The sequence below is a fragment of the Gossypium raimondii genome, chromosome 4 (genome assembly GCF_025698545.1).
Source record: "Gossypium raimondii isolate GPD5lz chromosome 4, ASM2569854v1, whole genome shotgun sequence".
Classification (NCBI taxonomy): Eukaryota; Viridiplantae; Streptophyta; class Magnoliopsida; order Malvales; family Malvaceae; genus Gossypium; species Gossypium raimondii.
This window is the reverse complement of record NC_068568.1, coordinates 13,060,920-13,079,436: the sequence shown is the minus strand read 5'-3', so window position 1 is coordinate 13,079,436 and position 18,517 is coordinate 13,060,920. Positions and strand designations below refer to the sequence as shown.

Genomic DNA, 18,517 nt, shown 5'->3' with positions numbered 1-18,517 from the left:
CTTCTAGCTTTTTTGGCAATTCATCCTTTATTTTTCTTTTCCAGCTGTTTCATCGAAGTCAGAGATAGCAGGATTAACAAGGTTGTCTCCGGGGTTAGAGCCTGATCCAGCTTGAAAATCCATTGGCATTGAAGCACCGGCCTGAAACTGCTGAGGCTTGATGGTGATAGAAGATTTGTGCGGATATACCTCAACATGCTGAGGGGTAAAGCCTGGGGGATAAACAGGTCCCTCACTGTCTCATTCTTCAACATTGAGCACAGAGCCCTTTCCTTTATCAATTCCTCCAGTCAACAACTGAGTTAACCGAGTCATCATATTCCCTTGAGATTCCATCATTTTGTCCATCATATTCTGCTGAATCTTCTCGAGCTGCTTTTTCATTTGTTGTTGAAGCTGATCTTGCATTTCTTTTTAGAACTGTTCTAGCTTTTCTATCCTTTAGTCCATGTCTTTAGTTTTTGCTTGAGTACCGTAGTGGTGTTTGGTAGGTTGGTTGGTTTTCAGATTAACTGAGGAATGATTTATATCAATTAGAATCTTTTAATATTTTTTAATGCCTATGAGACAATGCAATGCATGAAATGAATGCAAAAAAGGCGTCAATTTTGATTCAATTCCATTTAAGAAAACTTTACTAGAAAATAATTTTTTTTACATAAAGTGAATTACAAATAAGGCTTTGTCCTAATACTCAGAACTCTAATCTTTCTAAGTAACAAAGATAACTCTTGCCCCTGATCTGAATCTAATTCATACTTCACGTTCAGCATGTCAGCCTGCACTACTAAACTTTGTATGCGATTAGCTACTTCTCGAATCTGGACCACAGCTTCCCCCATAATATGATCTCTGCTTCTAACTTGATTCTGAAAGTAGTGAAGCTGTTCATTATTACGACTTTCATTTACTTCCAAGTACTCGATCCGGATCTCACAGTTTTGCAATGTCGTTTCTAACTCTTCTATTCTTTTCTTCATTTCCTCAATCTTGCTCAAGCTTGCTCTCAATTCTATTGCAGAGTAACGAAGAGATCTTTCCAACTCGGTCACCCTGTCCTTTAACTTGTATTTTTCCTTTTGGCTTTCTGACAAACTCTTCTCTAAAGCCTCATTTCGTGTCTGAACCTCTTGGAATTTCTGTTCCCATCTATTGACTTTGTCATTTTCTTCTCGAATTTCTGCACGCCACTGTTTTGAAGTTTTTTCCAGCTCGACAGTTCTTATTGACAGACGTAACTTTTTATAATCTGTCTTCAAACTATCCAACTCCTCCTCAGTCTTGTTTTTCCCTTTTCTTAATTTCTCAGTTTCGAGCTTTTGAACTTCTATGTCTAATCTTAGGTTCATCTTCTCTTCCTCCATTTGTTCTATCTTCTTTTCTAAATCCGCATTTCTTCTTTCAAAATCTTGTCTTATGATTTCCAACTCAGAAGGGACGACCCGCAAATATTCCTCTATTGACTGGCTGTTTTCCTGATTTGACTTGGGTGTATTATCATTGATCCTCCTAACCCACTATTCATTATACTCAAGAGTTGTCATCGAACCCACGGCTAACCTCTTCATCCGGCGAGTTTGTTTTCATGCACTGGATATCTCTTGAATCTTTTTTTTATAACCATCATCCCTGTATGAGAATTCACAATCAGCTATTCCTTGGGTCGCAGGTATAAATTGCCTTGACCTATACTGCCTTAGCACTAGCAATGGGACATATCCAACAGCTTCCCAAATTCCAAGCAGAGGAACCCAATCAAAATTATCACATCTATACAGCATCTCATCCGGAAGCAACCAAGGGCTCTCCACTCGATGTCATATTCTTGAAGATTCTGAAAAATTATCATCCACTTCTCCTCCGAAATGTCGTTTCTGATCGGTATGGCTACAATCTCCTTTAGTGGCAAATAATTTTCAGAGAAAACCCGATACGAAACCCTATCAACCTTCCAAAAGTGACTGTGAAACCACGCGAGTAGGAGCTGTGCACATCTAATGAATCTACCCTCTCCCGCTTTCCAACATGCACCAAATGACCTGAAGGTTTCTACCAAAATTATCGGAATTGGTGTAACCCTCTTATCAAGTCGGTCAAATAAATCGGTGACTGCTTCAACAACATGTCCCAAAGCTTTAGGGAAGACAACTAAGCCATATATACTAAAAGCAAAGACGTCTACCCTCCTCCTCACATCTGGGTGTGTTAAAATTAAATCTTTCAAACTCTTTCAAGGAATGCACTTGCTATCCCCCTTTTGTTTAATTCGTGCAGCAACCCACTGCTCACTCATCCCCGTTATATTCATTAGCTTCTTCGAAAAGGTTGGCACATTTATAGCTCTCGAGTAGACTTTGTCTACTTGAAACTTTGAACATCGAAGTAAAGCCACATATTCTTCTATCGTAGGCACCAAATCGACCTTCCCAAATGTGAAGCAGCTGTAAGCAGGATTCCAAAATTGGTTGAAGGCTCGAAACAAATGCTTGTCTACCTTCACATCAAGCAAATAAGGCAAATCCCCATTATTATTATAAAATAGCTGTCTAACCTCGTCATTCCACTGGTCCCAGATTTCCTTCAACTCTTGCAAATTTTTTTGAGTTACACTGATGCGAGTAAAGTCCCATAATTCCGATACATATCCATTAGCCAAACTATCGCATTTCTCTTACTGTATTGTTTCAGACCAAGTTCAGACAGCCCCATTATCCTCCACTTTATCAAGAAACCCCTTTTCCATGATAAACTTTCTATCTAGCAACTGAATATGAACCGACGTCTTTTATAATGAAATGAAATGTCATGTCATGCAATCAAAATAAAATACAAAAAAGTCAGTATCATATATAAACATAAAATATAATCAAGAAATAGTAAAACACCTATTCAGATATCTATTAGGGTTCAGTGTAGTTCTACCTAAGGTGGATTCTTAAGGTTCATTTTATGAAGTTCGGCTTCTAGGGAAAAGGTACCCGAACCAACAGATTCCTCGATCTTTACCCATTATAGGCTCATATTGATCAAGTTTGGTTCAGGGGAATACATTTCCCTATGACTATACGGAGATGAAAATCTCACGAAGGCATAGGTACAGATGTATCCCGAAAGTGATCCACTATCCAATACGGAGGTGAAAACCTCACGAAGGAATAGTTTCTCACTCCCACTTAGAGGGTAAAAATCATCCAACTCATGTAATGTATAATGCAAAAATAACTAAAGTACTTAGATCAATTGAAAAAGAAAATAATAAATGCAAAAGGATCTCAAGAATTTTAAAATTTATTTTTTTCGACCATAAGACAGAAATTGATCAACTTTGTGGCTTGACTCTAAAATTTTGTATTCCCAGTGGAGTCGCCAAGCTGTCGAAACCAATTTTTTGAAAAAAAAATTAAAAATTAGTTATCGATTTAAAAACGAAAAATTGGGAGTCGCCACCAATCTTTTATTGAGGTGTGATTGATCACCTAAAAACGACTTTGGTCTACGAGTTTTAGAAAAAATGGATCTGGGAGTCAGTTACGTACGAGGAAGAATTAGCACCCTCGTAACACCCAAAAATTGGTACCTAGTTGATTAATTAGTGTCTCAATGTCGAGAGTTGAAAAATACGATCCTTAGTAAAAATTTATAAAAAAAGTTACTTATTAAGACTCTTTTCATTTTGGAGAAAGAAAATGTCACACCCAATGTGTTAGGGCACGATATTCTACTTCCTCAAAAATAAGCTAGTCCAAAAGACTCATGCAATAAAATTTAAAAGAATATTCAATTGCTTAAGTCATATGAAAAAATCGCAGCCCCATACATTAGGGCACAACTTCTCAAAATTCTAAACATTGAATATTGCCTTTATTATATATTTTTTAAAAAAAATCTTCATCTCGAGAAATCAACAAGTCACATCCAATGCGTTAGGACACAACGTGTTGAATTCCCGATAATGAGCTTTTTATTTTATTTTTGATTAAAGAGCATTCTCGATTATTAGATTCAACGAAGAAAATTGGAACCCAATACGTTAGGGCTCAATTCTCTCGAAGATCCTAAATACGAGTATTACTTTTATTTTCAAAGTTTTCTATTTTTAAGAATTCGAGTAAAAAAATCGGTGTAATGCTACATTAGATACATGAATAAATGCCGCTTTAACAAATGACAATAATGAATACAACAATGGCATGGAAATAATATGAACAATAAATAAACGAAATTAATACAAATAAGAAAAATAATCAATGACATATAAAATATCAAGTAGATGAGCAAAAAAAAGACATTTTTAAAATATAAATGAAAGCACAAATAAATAAACAAGTGAAGGAAATAAACAAAATTATAAAAAAAAAGAATATAAGGTGTGTATACAATATGTACATTAAAATTATGAAGTATAAAAGACATACATATGGATTTATATATATACTAATATGGATTGTAAAATTTATAAAAAATATATATGTATATACAAATTATAAAATATATAAAAAAACTATTTATGTAAAACTGGGTAAATTTAAAATATATATGCAAGTATGTACAACAAAAATAAAAAGGAAACTTAAAGTATAATGGGCATATAATAACAATGGTATTTAATAACAATAATGACATTTATAAAAATAATAATAAAAAACTGAAAAGGGACTAAATCAAACTTAAAAACAAAATTTTAGGGTCTAAATCCGTAAATAAATGAAAATGAAAGGACTATATCGAACACGCAAATAACATAGAGGGGCTGGAAAGGAAATTTTCCCTTCTCCTCTAAAACGGCGCCATTTAAATAGGACTAAATTGAAATCAAAAATAAATTAAAGGGGCAAATTTAAAATAAAAGAAAACTCAATTGAAAGAACCTTAGAAAGCAGAGGGGCTAAAAGCGCAATTTACCCCTCCGCATAAAAACACGCGGATCCTGCCCAGGTCGGTCCAAGCCTAAACGGCACCGTTTTTAACATTTAAGACCGCTCCCAAAACGGTACCGTTTAGTACCTTTATTTAAACTAAAATTTTTTGAAAAAAAAATCATTTTCACGCCGTTTTAAAAAACTTCAAAACCCTATTCTCATTCTCTCTACTCGGCCTATGGCGCCATGAAGCACATGGTGGTTCAAGACATTCATTGTAGCTCCATCGTGTCAGAAGGCCCAAAATCTGATTTTCCCCCCTTTTTAGATCCCTTTCCTTAAAAAAAAAGAAAGTAATAACCCGGCTTGGGTTCTTTACAAATTGAAACGAAAGGGCAAATGGAATGGCCTTTCGGCCTTTGTTTTTCCGTTTGCGTCCCGAGCGCACCCCTGGAGGGTTTTCGTGGCCTTGACGAACGGAGGGAACCTCCGACAGTGGCGCACGACCAGATCTCAGGTACGTTTCAACTCGTTTCCCTTTTATTATTATTATTTATCTGTAATATAATGCGAAAAGAAAATAAAATCTAAAAAGAAACAAAAGAAAGAAAAAATATCAACCTTTTAATTTTTTCCTTGATTGATCTTTGTTCTCTTGGTATTCTGCTGTTTTTGTGTTGTGAAAATACTCGTTTTTTTTATTGATTTCGAATCCCCCCTTTTTACAATATTCGAGTCTGCTTTTATAGCAGATAATGGAAAAAAAAAGGGAAAGAAATCTCTAATGCATCTTGCTGATTTTTCTCCGATTTCCTTGTTATTCTGCCGATTCTGTTTTGTTGCCTTTCTTGTCGTGCAGGTGAAGGCGTGGAGATTCGGCTCGTGCGGGTCTTGGCTGGGGCGGCTGAAGCTTACCCTAGAAACCCTAGGGATTTCTGAAACTGTTTTGGGCCACTGGGGTTTGTAATTTTGGGCCTATTTTATTGTAAATGGACTGTTACATTTGGATCTCCTTTTTTATTATTGGGTTTTAGTAGACCCGGGGCAAAATCGGGTATTACAATCCATATTTTTTTTAATTATTTGGGATAACATATTTAATATTCTATATATAGACGAAGATGAAAAATTACCCAGAATTTGATGGAGACGAAAATTTAATTTTTTAAATATTTAATTATTATATATAAAGTTTTTTTTATAAGGGGTAAATCGCTGAGAGGGTCTCTTAGATTCATTGGTTCTGTAAAAATTTATTCTTGGGTTTTTATTTATGGATAAATGGAAGAGGGTCTAGGGAGAGGGAGAATTAAAAATATATTTTTATTTGATTAATTAAATTTTTTTAAGATTTAATCAAAATTATTTAATGAAAATACACAAGTCTTTGACATGGCATCGTGTGATTGGCTCAATGTTTTTTTCTTTAACGTCTGTTTAGGTTTGGACTAAAAACCTTAACGTCTTGATAATTTAAGTATCTAATTGGATCAAAAAATTTAAGTACTACAATGAAAAAAAGGTATACTTTAAAGTCCTAAATTACAATTAAGCCACCATTCTTTTGCCCCCAGAAAGAGAAAAGTACAATTCCATGATTGAAACGTGTACGTTTATAATTTGGTTTCAATTACAGCTAAAACGCGTCTTTTTCTCTCTCCTCCTTATATTATGTTTTTATATATATATATAGGACATCATCAACTCCTGACCCTTCTCCGCCTACGCTGATCCCATTGTCTTCCTCTTCACGTTCCAACTTCTATTAGGGTTTTTCTGTCTAAATCTCGATCGATCCAAGACGAAAAGAAAAAAAAAATAGGGTCTTTTTTCTCACACAATTAGGGGGGTTTCGGAGAGCATAGGAAGAGAATATGCCTTCGTTACCCTTTGAATCGATTTTGCTCCCTTTGATCCCTTCTTCCACTCATTCTCATGTTGGTTTATGTTTATGTTCCCATCGTTTGAAACATCTTCAAAAGAGCGATCGTCGTGGTAATCTTAGTTAACATTTTCCCATCAATTGTAGTGTTTCCCCCCCTTTTCTTTATTTCCATTTCCTCTCTATTTTCTGTCTTCTTCTCGATTCTTCTGTTTTACCGTGCAATAAACAGGAATCTAGCTTGTTTGGAAGATTTGGGATTGATTTTGATTGTGATCTTAGGTTTAAAGCTCGTCAACTGATTGCTGTAACCGTCTTTAGAAAGGTATATTGTTCTTTATTTTCTTTTAATGTTTTGCACTGTTTGTGGATTACCCATGATGAATGTTTGAATATGTTATATGAATATTGCTCATCAAAGGATGAATCCCGCATTTTTTTTTTGTGAAATTTTGTTCTTTCCTAGTCTATTTGTTTACAGTGATTGAAATTTGAGTTCATTTTAAATTAATAATACGAAAACTATTCAGCTTGATTTATAATTAATTTCAGTATTATGTATCATGTACGATATTCTACCTGGGACCATAAGTTTTTTCCGCTTAACAATTGTGACAATGGAATGTGAATTTTTGCAGCTAGCTAGGACTGTTTGTATTCATTGGTGTTATAAAAGGACCATGTTGGGTTCCCGAGAGGTAGATGATTTGAGTGACCTTAAACAGGCAGTACTTGGTGCTTGTTTGAAAGAATGTGTTGGGGGTGATACGAGTGGTGTGGACGATTTACTTGAGCAAGGACATCAAAGCAAACCTCCACAGAAGTGTTTAGGCAAGCGTGCCTCATTATCTACTAGAGTCTCTACTCCTGAAGATGATGTTGATGAAATCGAAACTTCATTGAGGTGGCTATTCTCAGAGGATTTGGCGCAGTCATCTTGGTCCTGTTCAGCTTCTTTCCCCGTAAGTGTTCTTAGGAGTCTCTTTAGATTAATGAATGTACTATTTATGATTCTAACATTCTATTATCAATGCAGTGGATGATGGGTCTTGTTAGCTTCTTAGAATCTTTTAGTAGACCTTAGGTTCATTTAAAGTTTTCTTACAGTCATTTACCCCTTAACAGACTCCATTGAAGCTAGTGTCTGCCCTCAAAGGTAGCCGTCAAAAACAGGGATTACCAACTAAGGAGCTGACAGTGACATGGGCCCCTGATGTTTATGATCCTCTTCCAACATCCGTTTTGCACACAGTTAGAGGCAAAAAGCAGCAGAAGTCGAAGAAGAACAATGATAAGAAGAAAAAAGGAAAGAAATGGCACAAGGGCAACAACTCCTTGCGTGGTGGTGGTAAAGACAACAAACAGTTTCACAGAGGTGGTGGGAGTTTGGATAAGTGGTATAACTACAAACCACTTGAGCTTCATGGCACGGTAGTCAACAATGCCTCAGGCAACCTTGATGGTTTTAAGGTTGGCAGTACAGACCCCTACTGTGGGACTAGTTATCTGAAAAATTCACTCACTAGAATGCACTACTCTGTGGCGGAGGCTTTATGACTAAGGCTCTTGCTTTTAACGGTTCCTGTAGATAAATAATCCCTTTTTTCTGCCCTCTCGTATGAATATTTGAACAGTTGCCTTTAGGTTGCAATTTGCTATGCTATGATCTTTTTGATAATGGTGTGGATTTGAAAGTTTTGTTCAGTGCGCTGTTTGTGCTGTGTAGGAGGCAGCACTTGAACAGCTTGATTGCCTTCTTGCTTTGTGAAATAGTATATTTTGTTTGATCCAAATAGTAGACAGTGAGATTGTATTGGAATCTTATGCTCTTATTTTTTATTATTAGCTTTGTGAACTAAACATAGCATTTCATCTAGGAATCTGTCTTCTGAATCCATTATGATCGGATCTGATTCTTTTTTAAGCCTCTTGCCACAAATATAGGCTTCAAAAGAGAGTTATGTATGGCCCCCTCCACTCAACACCATACATACCCCCCCCCCCCAAAAAAAAAAAAAGGAAAAGAAAACACGAAATATAAAATCCAAATATTACAGCTTGTATTATATAGTAAATAAAAAGTATCTTCTTGGATAAACTTATGGATAAATCTTAAAATTATACATCAATTATGGTTTAATGTGTAATTATATACATAAATTTTAATTTTATGCATTTTATATATAAAATTTTGATTTGATCTAATTTTTACAAATTATTAACACAATTATTAATATAACATCATTTTATATTTATATATTGCATACATAAATAATTATATTTATTCAATATGAAAATAAATTTATGTATTTATTTTTTAATGTGCAAATTAAATCAAAATTAAAATTTCAAATATATATTTAAATCACAATTAAAATTTCACGTGTATAATTACATCAAATCAAATCAAAATTCATGTATACAATTACACATTAAATTAAAATTAATATATAATATTGAAATTTATCCCATAAACTTATTATATTAATCCTACAAAGTTAAAACTCGAATGTTCTTCAAAGACACCTGCTATGGCCTGTTTTATTCTACGGGGAATCCTCTTTACATGGCAATCATACCGTTATTGTTCAGTTGCCATATTTGTGTTGTTTCCGTTTATTACCATAAAAATGATCTCATAAAGAGAAATATCATGTGGGATCCAAGACAAAATTGAACTTAGAACAATACAATTAACAGTTCCAACGAGGAAATATATTAAGAGTACAAATTGGTGTTTTCACTTTCCCATCCCGAATGATGAAATCATTGATTCAATTTCTACCTTATATCTTATTACTTGAAGAATTCAATTAATCCCTGTATGGCTTCATCTTTCATAAATTGAACTACCCGCACCATCCAACAGTTTTGTTTGTTCTAAAACCTGTTTCAGAAGGACCAGATTCAGATCTAGGTGTAGGTTTGAATTCCCTTGGTTTGGCAGGGTCTACAAAAATAACCCATCCATGCAAAAACTTAGCATTCATTTCTTCTCTAGCCTTCTCAGCTTCTTCGATGGATGTATATGTAACAAAACCAAACCCTTTCGACCTTCCCGTGGCTCTATCTCTTACAATTTTGGCTGCAAGATCATTTAAAGCAATATATCAGGACAAAACAGCACGAAGAAGTATGATACTAGAGAAGAAACATAATTCCGAAGACAAAATATGAGAAGAGAATACGGGGAAGGGTTAAATTAAACCATCAACAATCTGGCCAAACGGATTAAATGCCTCTTTAAACTGTTCATCTGTTGTTTCTCTTGAAAGACCTGTTCAATTGACCGGAAAAGGGGAGGGGGGTTATGATCAAAAAGTGTCAGCAGGCAATGATGAATGGAACCATAAAAAAAAATTTAAGAACAAGAAAATAATGTCAAGTTCTCTTCTTTGTTTCACTCCAGATGAACACAACCACCTTAAGGAGAAGAAGGGTAATTCTAGCTAAAATTTCAACGTGCACCAATTGTTGGAGAACTAATATGTGAGATTCAATATGCCATTGAGCTATAAAACTAGCGTTTCATCCCTTTAATTACTACCATCCACACTAGACTCAATGCTGTCCGCATCCTAATTTTAACAATCTCAGATGTCAACAGGAGTTCCCAGAAACACTTCAGTAAATAACAAAGAGGCTTTGAATCCGGAAATAAACTGAAGCACATGAGGGAACTCTAGTGGGCACCTAGTATACCCTTTCCCTTATTTCTTGTTTGTTAAAGTAAATGCCAGCTCTAGTTATTTATACAGGGTTCAAAGACAAGATCCTGGGTTAAATGGAAAGGTGAAAATGAAAGGACAAAAGGAGCTTTACTTTCTGTTCATACGCATTTACAAACTCTCACTTTCAATAACTTGCGTGAGAATACACATCTGACCCACATAATATCAGAGACAAACCCAATGTCAGAGCTTTCCTGCCACGAATGCTGTTCGTTCTTCATCTCACCCACATTTCTGACTCAGATGAACATGATATACATGAAAATTTCCCTTTCAAACGCTACCATAAAAGCAACAATAAAACATAAACAAAAAGTAATCCTGAATGTTATTTCAGTGTATGCTAGATTCTAACGTTGACTAAAGGCCCTTAACCAACAATTGCATTTCAAGGACTCCTCAGGGTTGCTAAAACCGCAAAAGATGATTCCGAAATTTGGAACCTTGACTGGGAAGGTCCAAAGGCACAGTGTCATAATGCCACAACACCATAGATACTTCTATTTCAATCCCTTATTCATCTACCATTAAAGTAACTGCAATCATTCATACAAATGGCAAGGCACGTGCTAAATTATTAGTGGAAAGACTAAATAAGTAAAGAAACAAAAAACCCAAACTTTTAGCTCATCCTCTATTAGAAATGGTAGTTTGTAATAATAATAGGGTTATGCCTGTAAACCTTGATTAGCCCCAACAGATGCATGCTTTATGTTTAATTCAATAGAAAAGGGGATACATTCTCTAATTTTCGCTCCTCAGCATTCTCTTTGCATCTTATTAAGGCATTTATTTTGGATTACTAAATTACTTTTCCCCTAATTTTACAAGAGGCTTTCCATTTTTCATGCAATTTTCTTTTACTTCTTCATTAACCCAATCAAAATCTCAATTTTTTAAATTTGAAACAAACAATAAGGAAATGAAAGTGTCAACCAAGGAATCACCAATAAATAAACAAAGGAAATGAGAAAGTACCGCTAATGAAGAGCTTGGGGGAAGTGAGAGTCGAATTCAGACGAATCGCAGCGAACCGAGAAGAAAGAGTGGAAGGCACGGTGAAGACGCGGCGGAGCCTGGAAGCCAAAGCCATCGGAACGGAGACGATATAGCCGACGGCCGTTGAAAAAAAAGGAGCCAAACTAGGTTAGGTTAGGGTTTAAGGGTTTATATAGGAGGAGTTTAAAATGTTGAAAGAAGGGTAAACCCCCCGCAAAGACGTGACGGTTTTCCAAGTTTGGAGTAATAATAAACTAATTTTATTTCTAACATTTTTATAATATAGAGGAAATAAAACAATTATATATAATAAAATTCTTTAAGGATAAATATTCTTCCAATGACTAATAACATAAATACTTTACAACTAATTTATACTTTATAAATTAGGATAAATATTATTGCAATGACAAATTTTCACTTTTTTGTTTTGCTTAAAATGAATGATTATATATTTTAATATTAAAATAAATTCTTTATAATTAACAAAACAATTGGAAATTTCAAAATAAATAAAAACTAAAAATAATTGCCCAACCAAATTTGATGTAATATAATGAATTAATAATCTAATTACAATTGCAAAACAATAGAATATACATTAAATCTAATGTATAGTATAATTAATTGTGATTACCGAAACCAAATCGATAAATATAAGAAATCGGTTATTACCAAATTATACTAAATCGGTTCGATTCGGATTTCCATATTATTTTTGGATTTTGAAATTTTGAACGTTATTTAGATAATATTATTTTGGGATTAGATTTTTGAACTTTAATTGGATAAAATTATCTTTCTTTCACTTTTAGGCCCTATTTGACAATTTTATTTTTTCAATTACACATAAACTCTCAATTAACGTATTTATCTAAAAATAATTTGCAAAATCTATAATTATAAATATTTATTAAAAATATAATTAAACTTTAAATTAATTTAAGAATATAATAAAATGTTTTAAAGTTTAAACAACAATAATAATAGAAAAAGAATACAATACATAATAAGTAAAAAGGATGAACACTTAAATTCTTGAAAGTTTTCACAAAATAATAAATAAATAATGAATTCGTGAGAGATTGACACTGAAATTGGATTTAAGTTATTTTTTATTCAATTATAAAATATATAAAATGATAAAAATTTAGAAACAATGAGTTTTGTTTTGGGTTTTAAATGAGTTTATATATTAGACTTATATGTAAAAAAAATATTGAACCCTTTTTTGAAAGTTTTAAATCATTTTTATTTTTAAACTTTTCGGTGTCTAATGAAATAAACCGAAACTAAACTGGATTGATGCGATCCGATAACATCATTTAACTAAAACCAAACCGAACAACCAAACTGAATTACTGGTTGAACTTGATTTCTGGATTTAAAATTATTTTTTTAGTCAGCCCGAAATTAAACATTCAATTTCAATCGGCTAGATAGAAACGTGAACAAATGAAATATACAATTAATTGTATAAGCTTATAAGCGTACGATTAATTTTATAATTCATTAAATTAAGTTTTACTTAAACGAAATGAAATCTATCAATTCAATCGATCATAATGAAATCACGTGTATTTAATTATGAGCGTAATCCAATAAATTATATAATTATTAATTCAACTTTGCATAAATATAATGAATGAATTATATTAATCTTAATCATGCAATCATTACTTTTACCAACTTAACCGAATGAATTATATAATTAATAATGTAACTGTTGTTTAGTTGAATCCAACTATGTATAAATGTACTATTAATCATACAATCATAATTTGTACATTTAATGATCCAATCAAATTGTTTACGTACAAGTGCAATGATATTATGTGCATACAGATTTTCCTAAATATGAACATAATCGAATTATTAAATCAGAATCAATTTACGTATGAATTTAATGACATCATGATATACAAGTAATTTTAAGAGTATTGTTGGTTCAAAAAAAAAAAAGAATATACATTTCTTTATTTGCTAGTGCAATTGAATGAATTATGACATTAATCATATAATCATATAATCATCAATCTAATTAAATAAATTATATATAAAAAATCTTATCACTATCGATCAAGTCAAAATGTATTTCAATCTAAATCTGAATTATTAAGTTTTGTTTTATTTCAATTTTAAATTATATCTAATTTTAATATTTTCATATAAAATGATATAAATCCAAAATAATTCCTATTTGAAAACATCAAAATTTACTAAGATCTAGCTCTGACTTGAGTTTTGACTCTCGAATAATAATATTATAAATAACACGTTTAAATTTAAAAATATTTAAAATTAAAAAATTAAATCTTATAAAATCAAAACATGTGGAAAACCAAACTATCTGCATAAATTTATCTGAATCTAAAGTTGTTCCATATTCAATTCTTAAAAAAAAATTATAATTAAAATATAAAAAAAATTACAAGCTTAAAAGCCCAACTTTATTGGCTGCCAAAGGATTATATTGGGTAAAAGTACCATGAAAGTCCTTATACTAAGAGTCGGGTTACATTTTGTCCCCCTCTACTAAAAAAATTCCTTGTACATTAGATTAAAGAGCAAATTGCAACTTCTGTTAAAAACTCTATCCATTTTTACTGTTAAAAACTGGTCATTATACATTAGTATGAGGTGCACGTGGCACACCACGTGTAACTGCCTAATTATTCCCTTACCCACACTGGTTTTTAACAATAAAAACAGATGATATTTTTAACAGAAAATATTAGTTGCTATTTGATCTAACATATAAGGGCTAATATATCCATTTTTTGAGTAAAATGGCAAAATGTAATCTAATTCCTAATGTCACGGGCTACGGATCAAAGCCTGTGATGAATGCACACAAAGCATCCCATGAAGTTCAACTGATTAAATGGGACTCATTTGACCCATTTGAACTGACCCGATTTGTGGAACACATGGAGAAACCCATTTACTTGAAGCCTTGCCTTGGTGGCCCTGTGAAACACTCCAATAAAACTAAAGTTACAAGGGTAATTATTGTAAATATTAAGGGATAAGATTGTATAGAGTTTAAATCCCTTAGGACTCTCATATTGTAGATAGACACTAATCTTAGTCATTGATGTAATTCAATCTGTATCGTTGAATTTGGGGGAGCTCAACTATAAATAGAGGCCTTCGCCTTCATTTGTAATCATCCCATTGATAGTTAAAAAATATATTTGAGAGAATTTACTCAAACACATTGTGTGCATTGCTTTCTTATAGATTTTCTATTTAATTCAAATTCCTTTATTTTTTGAGTTGCTTCCGCTTTATTTTCGGTGCCTTAGAGAATTTCAAAGGGAATTTTCACTTTTCGAGAGTTGGTTGACTTAAGCTGATTTAAAGTAAAGAAATCGCATAAGGCCATGTGGTTTGCCAGACTTAAGTTTTATCCCCATGATAGTTGGTATTCGAGCTAAGGTTTGAAGGTGACGGTTGAGATGACGAAAGGAGTAGACGAGCTGGTTGAGCTTAAAGAGGCCCGTGGTAGGGGCAAGAAAGTTAGTAGCTTTAGGAATATGTTGTTAGTTTTAGAAGGCAGGGTTGTTAAACTTGATGACCCTATGGGTGATGTAAGGGAGACACCTGAGAAAGTTGATGGGTGTACAACAGAGCTGGAATTGAGGCAAGACCAAATCAAGGAACAAGTGACAAAGGCCCTCAGTGCTAATGTGGATGTGATGCAAGAGGTCTTCAATATCGTTGTGGGTGAGCTAACTAAGAAGAATGATGCTATCAAGGCCATGGTGTCGGCCTTGAAGGAACAGATTAAGAACTTGAAGGGGGAGCTCGTTATCTACAAAGTTGCTTTGGGTAATGGAGTGTTGGCTACGACACCTAAGCCTAAGGTAGATGTCTCAAAGTCGAAAGAGTTCAATGGGGCCAAGTTGCAAAGCATGTGGACAACTTATTGTGGGGAATTGAGCAATATTTTCGTGCCAAATGCATCATTGATGATGCTACTAAGGTAAATATTGTTGCTATGTATTTTACTGATGTTGCTTTCTTATGGTGGCGTGTAGGTCCACAGATGAGAAATAAGGTGGATGTAACACCCCTCGCCCGACCCGGTCGTTGGGTCCGAGTTACGGAATGCTACAGTTGATACCAAAACAATTACAACATGTAATAATCAAAATTACACCATAATACAAGAATTCATAATCAAAACATTTCATAAGTACGTTATACAATCTTTTCCAGGACTTGATCGAGCTTACAAAAGCTCAATTACTAAGGGTCTGTTTGTTTCACTGAAAATGGTTCCTGAAAAATGATTTCTGAGAAATGACTTACTTTCTTGGAAAAGTTAATATTTCCTGGTGTTTGAATGAATCTGTGTAAAATATTTTTTGTTGTTTGACAGATTTCTTAAAATCTTTCATAAAAGTTGTTTTCAATGAAACAAATTGTTTAATTGAGTTTATTTTATATCTATAAATTTATATTTTACATTATTTTTGCATATATTAAAAATATTTTGTTAAATTCAAGTTCATTACAACATCATTTTTAGTTACATGACTACCAAGTGAATATTTTTATTTAAAATGTGACATCAATAAAATTGACAAAAAATTTAACAATGTCAATAATTGGACTTGATTTTCAAATCAAAAGTAGAGGACTAAATTCTTGAGAATAAAAGTATAAAGACTAAATTGTAAATTTGTGAAGAGTACATAGACTTATGACATATTTTAACCTTTATACTACAAAACATTTATTATTAATATATTTATAATTGTAATAAATATTTATTATTAAAATAGTAATATTGAATATTTTTAATAATATGTGAATAATACTATTTAAAATTATTATTTAAAAAATTATTATTAAAATAAAATTGAAATATTAAATAATTTATTAAAATAATAAATTATATTAATAATTTATTATATGACTTAATATAAATAATTAAATATGTATGTTTAATAATATTAAAAATATAATATTTTATATTAATATATTAATAATTTTAAATATTTTAAAAATAACATTTATTATCAATATAATAATATTAAGCTTGATTTAAGTTAATTTTTATATAAAAATAAAATTATCTATAGAGGAGCTCTTTTCTAGAAAATGACTTAAGCTTTTCAAAAGGGTAAGTCATCTTATAGGAAAAAGAGTTTATTTTACTTTGACTTGTAAATAATTTTCTGTGGACCAAGTTGTTTTTTGTGAAACAAACACAAGAAAATGTAGAAAACATTTTTTGTAAAACTTTTTACATGTAAACAAACACTAAATTCGAACATGAATTGGGACCAAATTGTAAAGTTTCTAAAGTTTTAGATTAGGTATCGATACCACTGAAATGGTACCAATAACACTTGTAGTTTCAATGATTAGAAAATTCTTCATTAAATCACAAGTATCAACACTTGTCATATGGTATCGATACCTCTTTTTCAAAGTATCGATGTGTATTCCAGTATCGATACCATTTTACGATTTTGTTACTTTTGTAAAAATGAAACAAAGGTCAATTGTATCGATACCTTTGTAAAGTATCGATACTCTAATTTAAGTATCGATACTTTAGTCCAGTATCGATACCATTTTGGGACTCAATGTTTGAAAAATCGATTCAAAAATATACTAAGTACCGATACCTTCACCTATGGTATCAATACCTCAGTGCCAAATATGTCAAAATCTTCCATTTTGGTCCCTTTTCATGCCTAAACCAATGCAAACTCAAAGGGTGACTTTAAGCACACTTAAAAACCTACATAAAACCAATTCAAAGCATATACCAAACTATTATGCATCAATTAGACATTTAAACATGCCATTTAAACTTGTGAATTCAATACCATTCAAGCATACTTTACCATTTAATTCCATCTTTTTAGCCATACAATTTGACTTCCACATTTTCCATTCATAGGATACATATGCAACTTAACATATTCCCAAACATACACATATTTATACATGACCATCAACAATTCAAAATCAAGCATTAATCAAGGATCAAATCAAAACTATCATTCAAAGTAAACACATATATTAACTCCTATGTAAATGACACATAACTGAGATTAAAATGAGTAAAAGTCTATTGACTCGATAGCAGGATAATGTGAGTTTCAAGGTGATCCAATCGACGTGTTTCGCAAATTGCCAATTTACAAAAAAGGGGAAAAACAATTAGGTAAGCATTTCGAATGCTTAAAAAGTTCATAGGTATTAAAGTGATAAACTTACCTTGATTTAAAGTTAAACATATCATACTAATTAACTTGTCACTATATTGCCTCACATATCATTTCACAACAATAAGAAGAGTTTATCGTATAATCGAGAATATTGTAATAACCCATTTTTTAGTGGTGTCAGAAATAGTAACACAACTCTGACGTGTCGGTTTGTAAATATTAAATAATTAATATTTACGAGGTCGAGAGTGTTGTATTAAATATTTGTTAAGAAATTTTATCATTTAGATAGAATTAGTGAAAAGGACTTATTTGTAAAAGATACAAAAGTTAGATTTCTTTTAGTTGAATGAGTAAATAGATAAAAAATTGAAAAGGAGGATCATTATGGTAATTAGACCATATTATTTATAATGGGTGATGATGGCTTGGTTAGTTTGAAATTCTTATTATTTTTAAAGGTTATTTTAGTAATTTATTAATAAAATAAACAAAAGATGAGAATGTGTCATCTTTATCATGTTTTCTTCTTTGGCCGAATCCCATTTTTGGGGGAGAGCTTCAAGCTTTGTTTGGTGTTGAGTCCTTGCATGTAAGACATTTCTTGCCTGTTTTTGATGTTTTATTTATTTATTTTTATTTTTGTGATCATTGTCTTGATATCTAACTAGTTTAGGGATTAATTTGAGAAATTGTTAAATCTTAGAAAGTCTACCGTTAATGGTTTTGGAAGATTTTTACTTGAAAGAGTATTTGTTGGGTGCTTAATGTGGATTTTGAGTTATTTTATTAAGTAAATTTTATACATTTTGAAATTGGGGATTTAACTGATTAAAATTGTAAATGAGAGGG

General features: G+C 32.1%; 3 protein-coding genes across 3 annotated transcripts; 1 reads left to right on the top strand and 2 right to left on the bottom strand.

Annotated features, from left to right (window-relative positions):
* Positions 1-27: 27 nt before the first annotated feature.
* LOC105779027 (uncharacterized) lies at positions 28-1,364 on the bottom strand. The gene is made up of 2 exons (XM_012602779.1): positions 899-1,364; positions 28-212 (listed from the first exon to the last, which is right to left on the bottom strand). The coding sequence occupies exons 1-2, from the start codon at positions 1,362-1,364 to the stop codon at positions 28-30; spliced, it is 651 nt and encodes a 216-aa protein (XP_012458233.1).
* A 5,203-nt stretch (positions 1,365-6,567) lies between these two features.
* Positions 6,568-8,617, top strand: LOC105780169 (uncharacterized). The gene is made up of 4 exons (XM_012604337.2): positions 6,568-6,854; positions 7,024-7,066; positions 7,380-7,703; positions 7,867-8,617. Exons 1-4 carry the CDS (start codon positions 6,805-6,807, stop codon positions 8,296-8,298), a joined length of 849 nt encoding a protein of 282 aa, XP_012459791.1. The 5' UTR covers positions 6,568-6,804; the 3' UTR covers positions 8,299-8,617.
* A 794-nt stretch (positions 8,618-9,411) lies between these two features.
* LOC105780740 (organelle RRM domain-containing protein 2, mitochondrial) lies at positions 9,412-11,699 on the bottom strand. Its single transcript, XM_012605229.2, has 3 exons — positions 11,451-11,699; positions 9,950-10,018; positions 9,412-9,826 (listed from the first exon to the last, which is right to left on the bottom strand). The coding sequence occupies exons 1-3, from the start codon at positions 11,563-11,565 to the stop codon at positions 9,591-9,593; spliced, it is 420 nt and encodes a 139-aa protein (XP_012460683.1). The 5' UTR covers positions 11,566-11,699; the 3' UTR covers positions 9,412-9,590.
* Positions 11,700-18,517: the final 6,818 nt, after the last annotated feature.

What these genes read in the sequence shown, in the direction of transcription:
- LOC105779027 (XM_012602779.1), bottom strand. Translation starts at nt 1,364, where the DNA reads ATGGAGGAAGAGAAGATGAACCTAAGATTAGACATAGAAGTTCAAAAG. An exon ending in CTTGGAAGTAAATGAAAGTC is followed by an intron (nt 213 to 898) that starts GTAATAATGAAC and finishes TTTATCCCCCAG; the next exon opens with GCTTTACCCCTCAGCATGTT.
- LOC105780740 (XM_012605229.2), bottom strand. Translation starts at nt 11,565, where the DNA reads ATGGCTTTGGCTTCCAGGCTCCGCCGCGTCTTCACCGTGCCTTCCACT. An exon ending in CCCCAAGCTCTTCATTAGCG is followed by an intron (nt 10,019 to 11,450) that starts GTACTTTCTCAT and finishes TCAATTGAACAG; the next exon opens with GTCTTTCAAGAGAAACAACA. An exon ending in GTTTGGCCAGATTGTTGATG is followed by an intron (nt 9,827 to 9,949) that starts GTTTAATTTAAC and finishes ATGATCTTGCAG; the next exon opens with CCAAAATTGTAAGAGATAGA.
- LOC105780169 (XM_012604337.2), top strand. Translation starts at nt 6,805, where the DNA reads ATGTTTATGTTCCCATCGTTTGAAACATCTTCAAAAGAGCGATCGTCG. An exon ending in CTGTAACCGTCTTTAGAAAG is followed by an intron (nt 7,067 to 7,379) that starts GTATATTGTTCT and finishes GAATTTTTGCAG; the next exon opens with CTAGCTAGGACTGTTTGTAT. An exon ending in CCTGTTCAGCTTCTTTCCCC is followed by an intron (nt 7,704 to 7,866) that starts GTAAGTGTTCTT and finishes ACCCCTTAACAG; the next exon opens with ACTCCATTGAAGCTAGTGTC.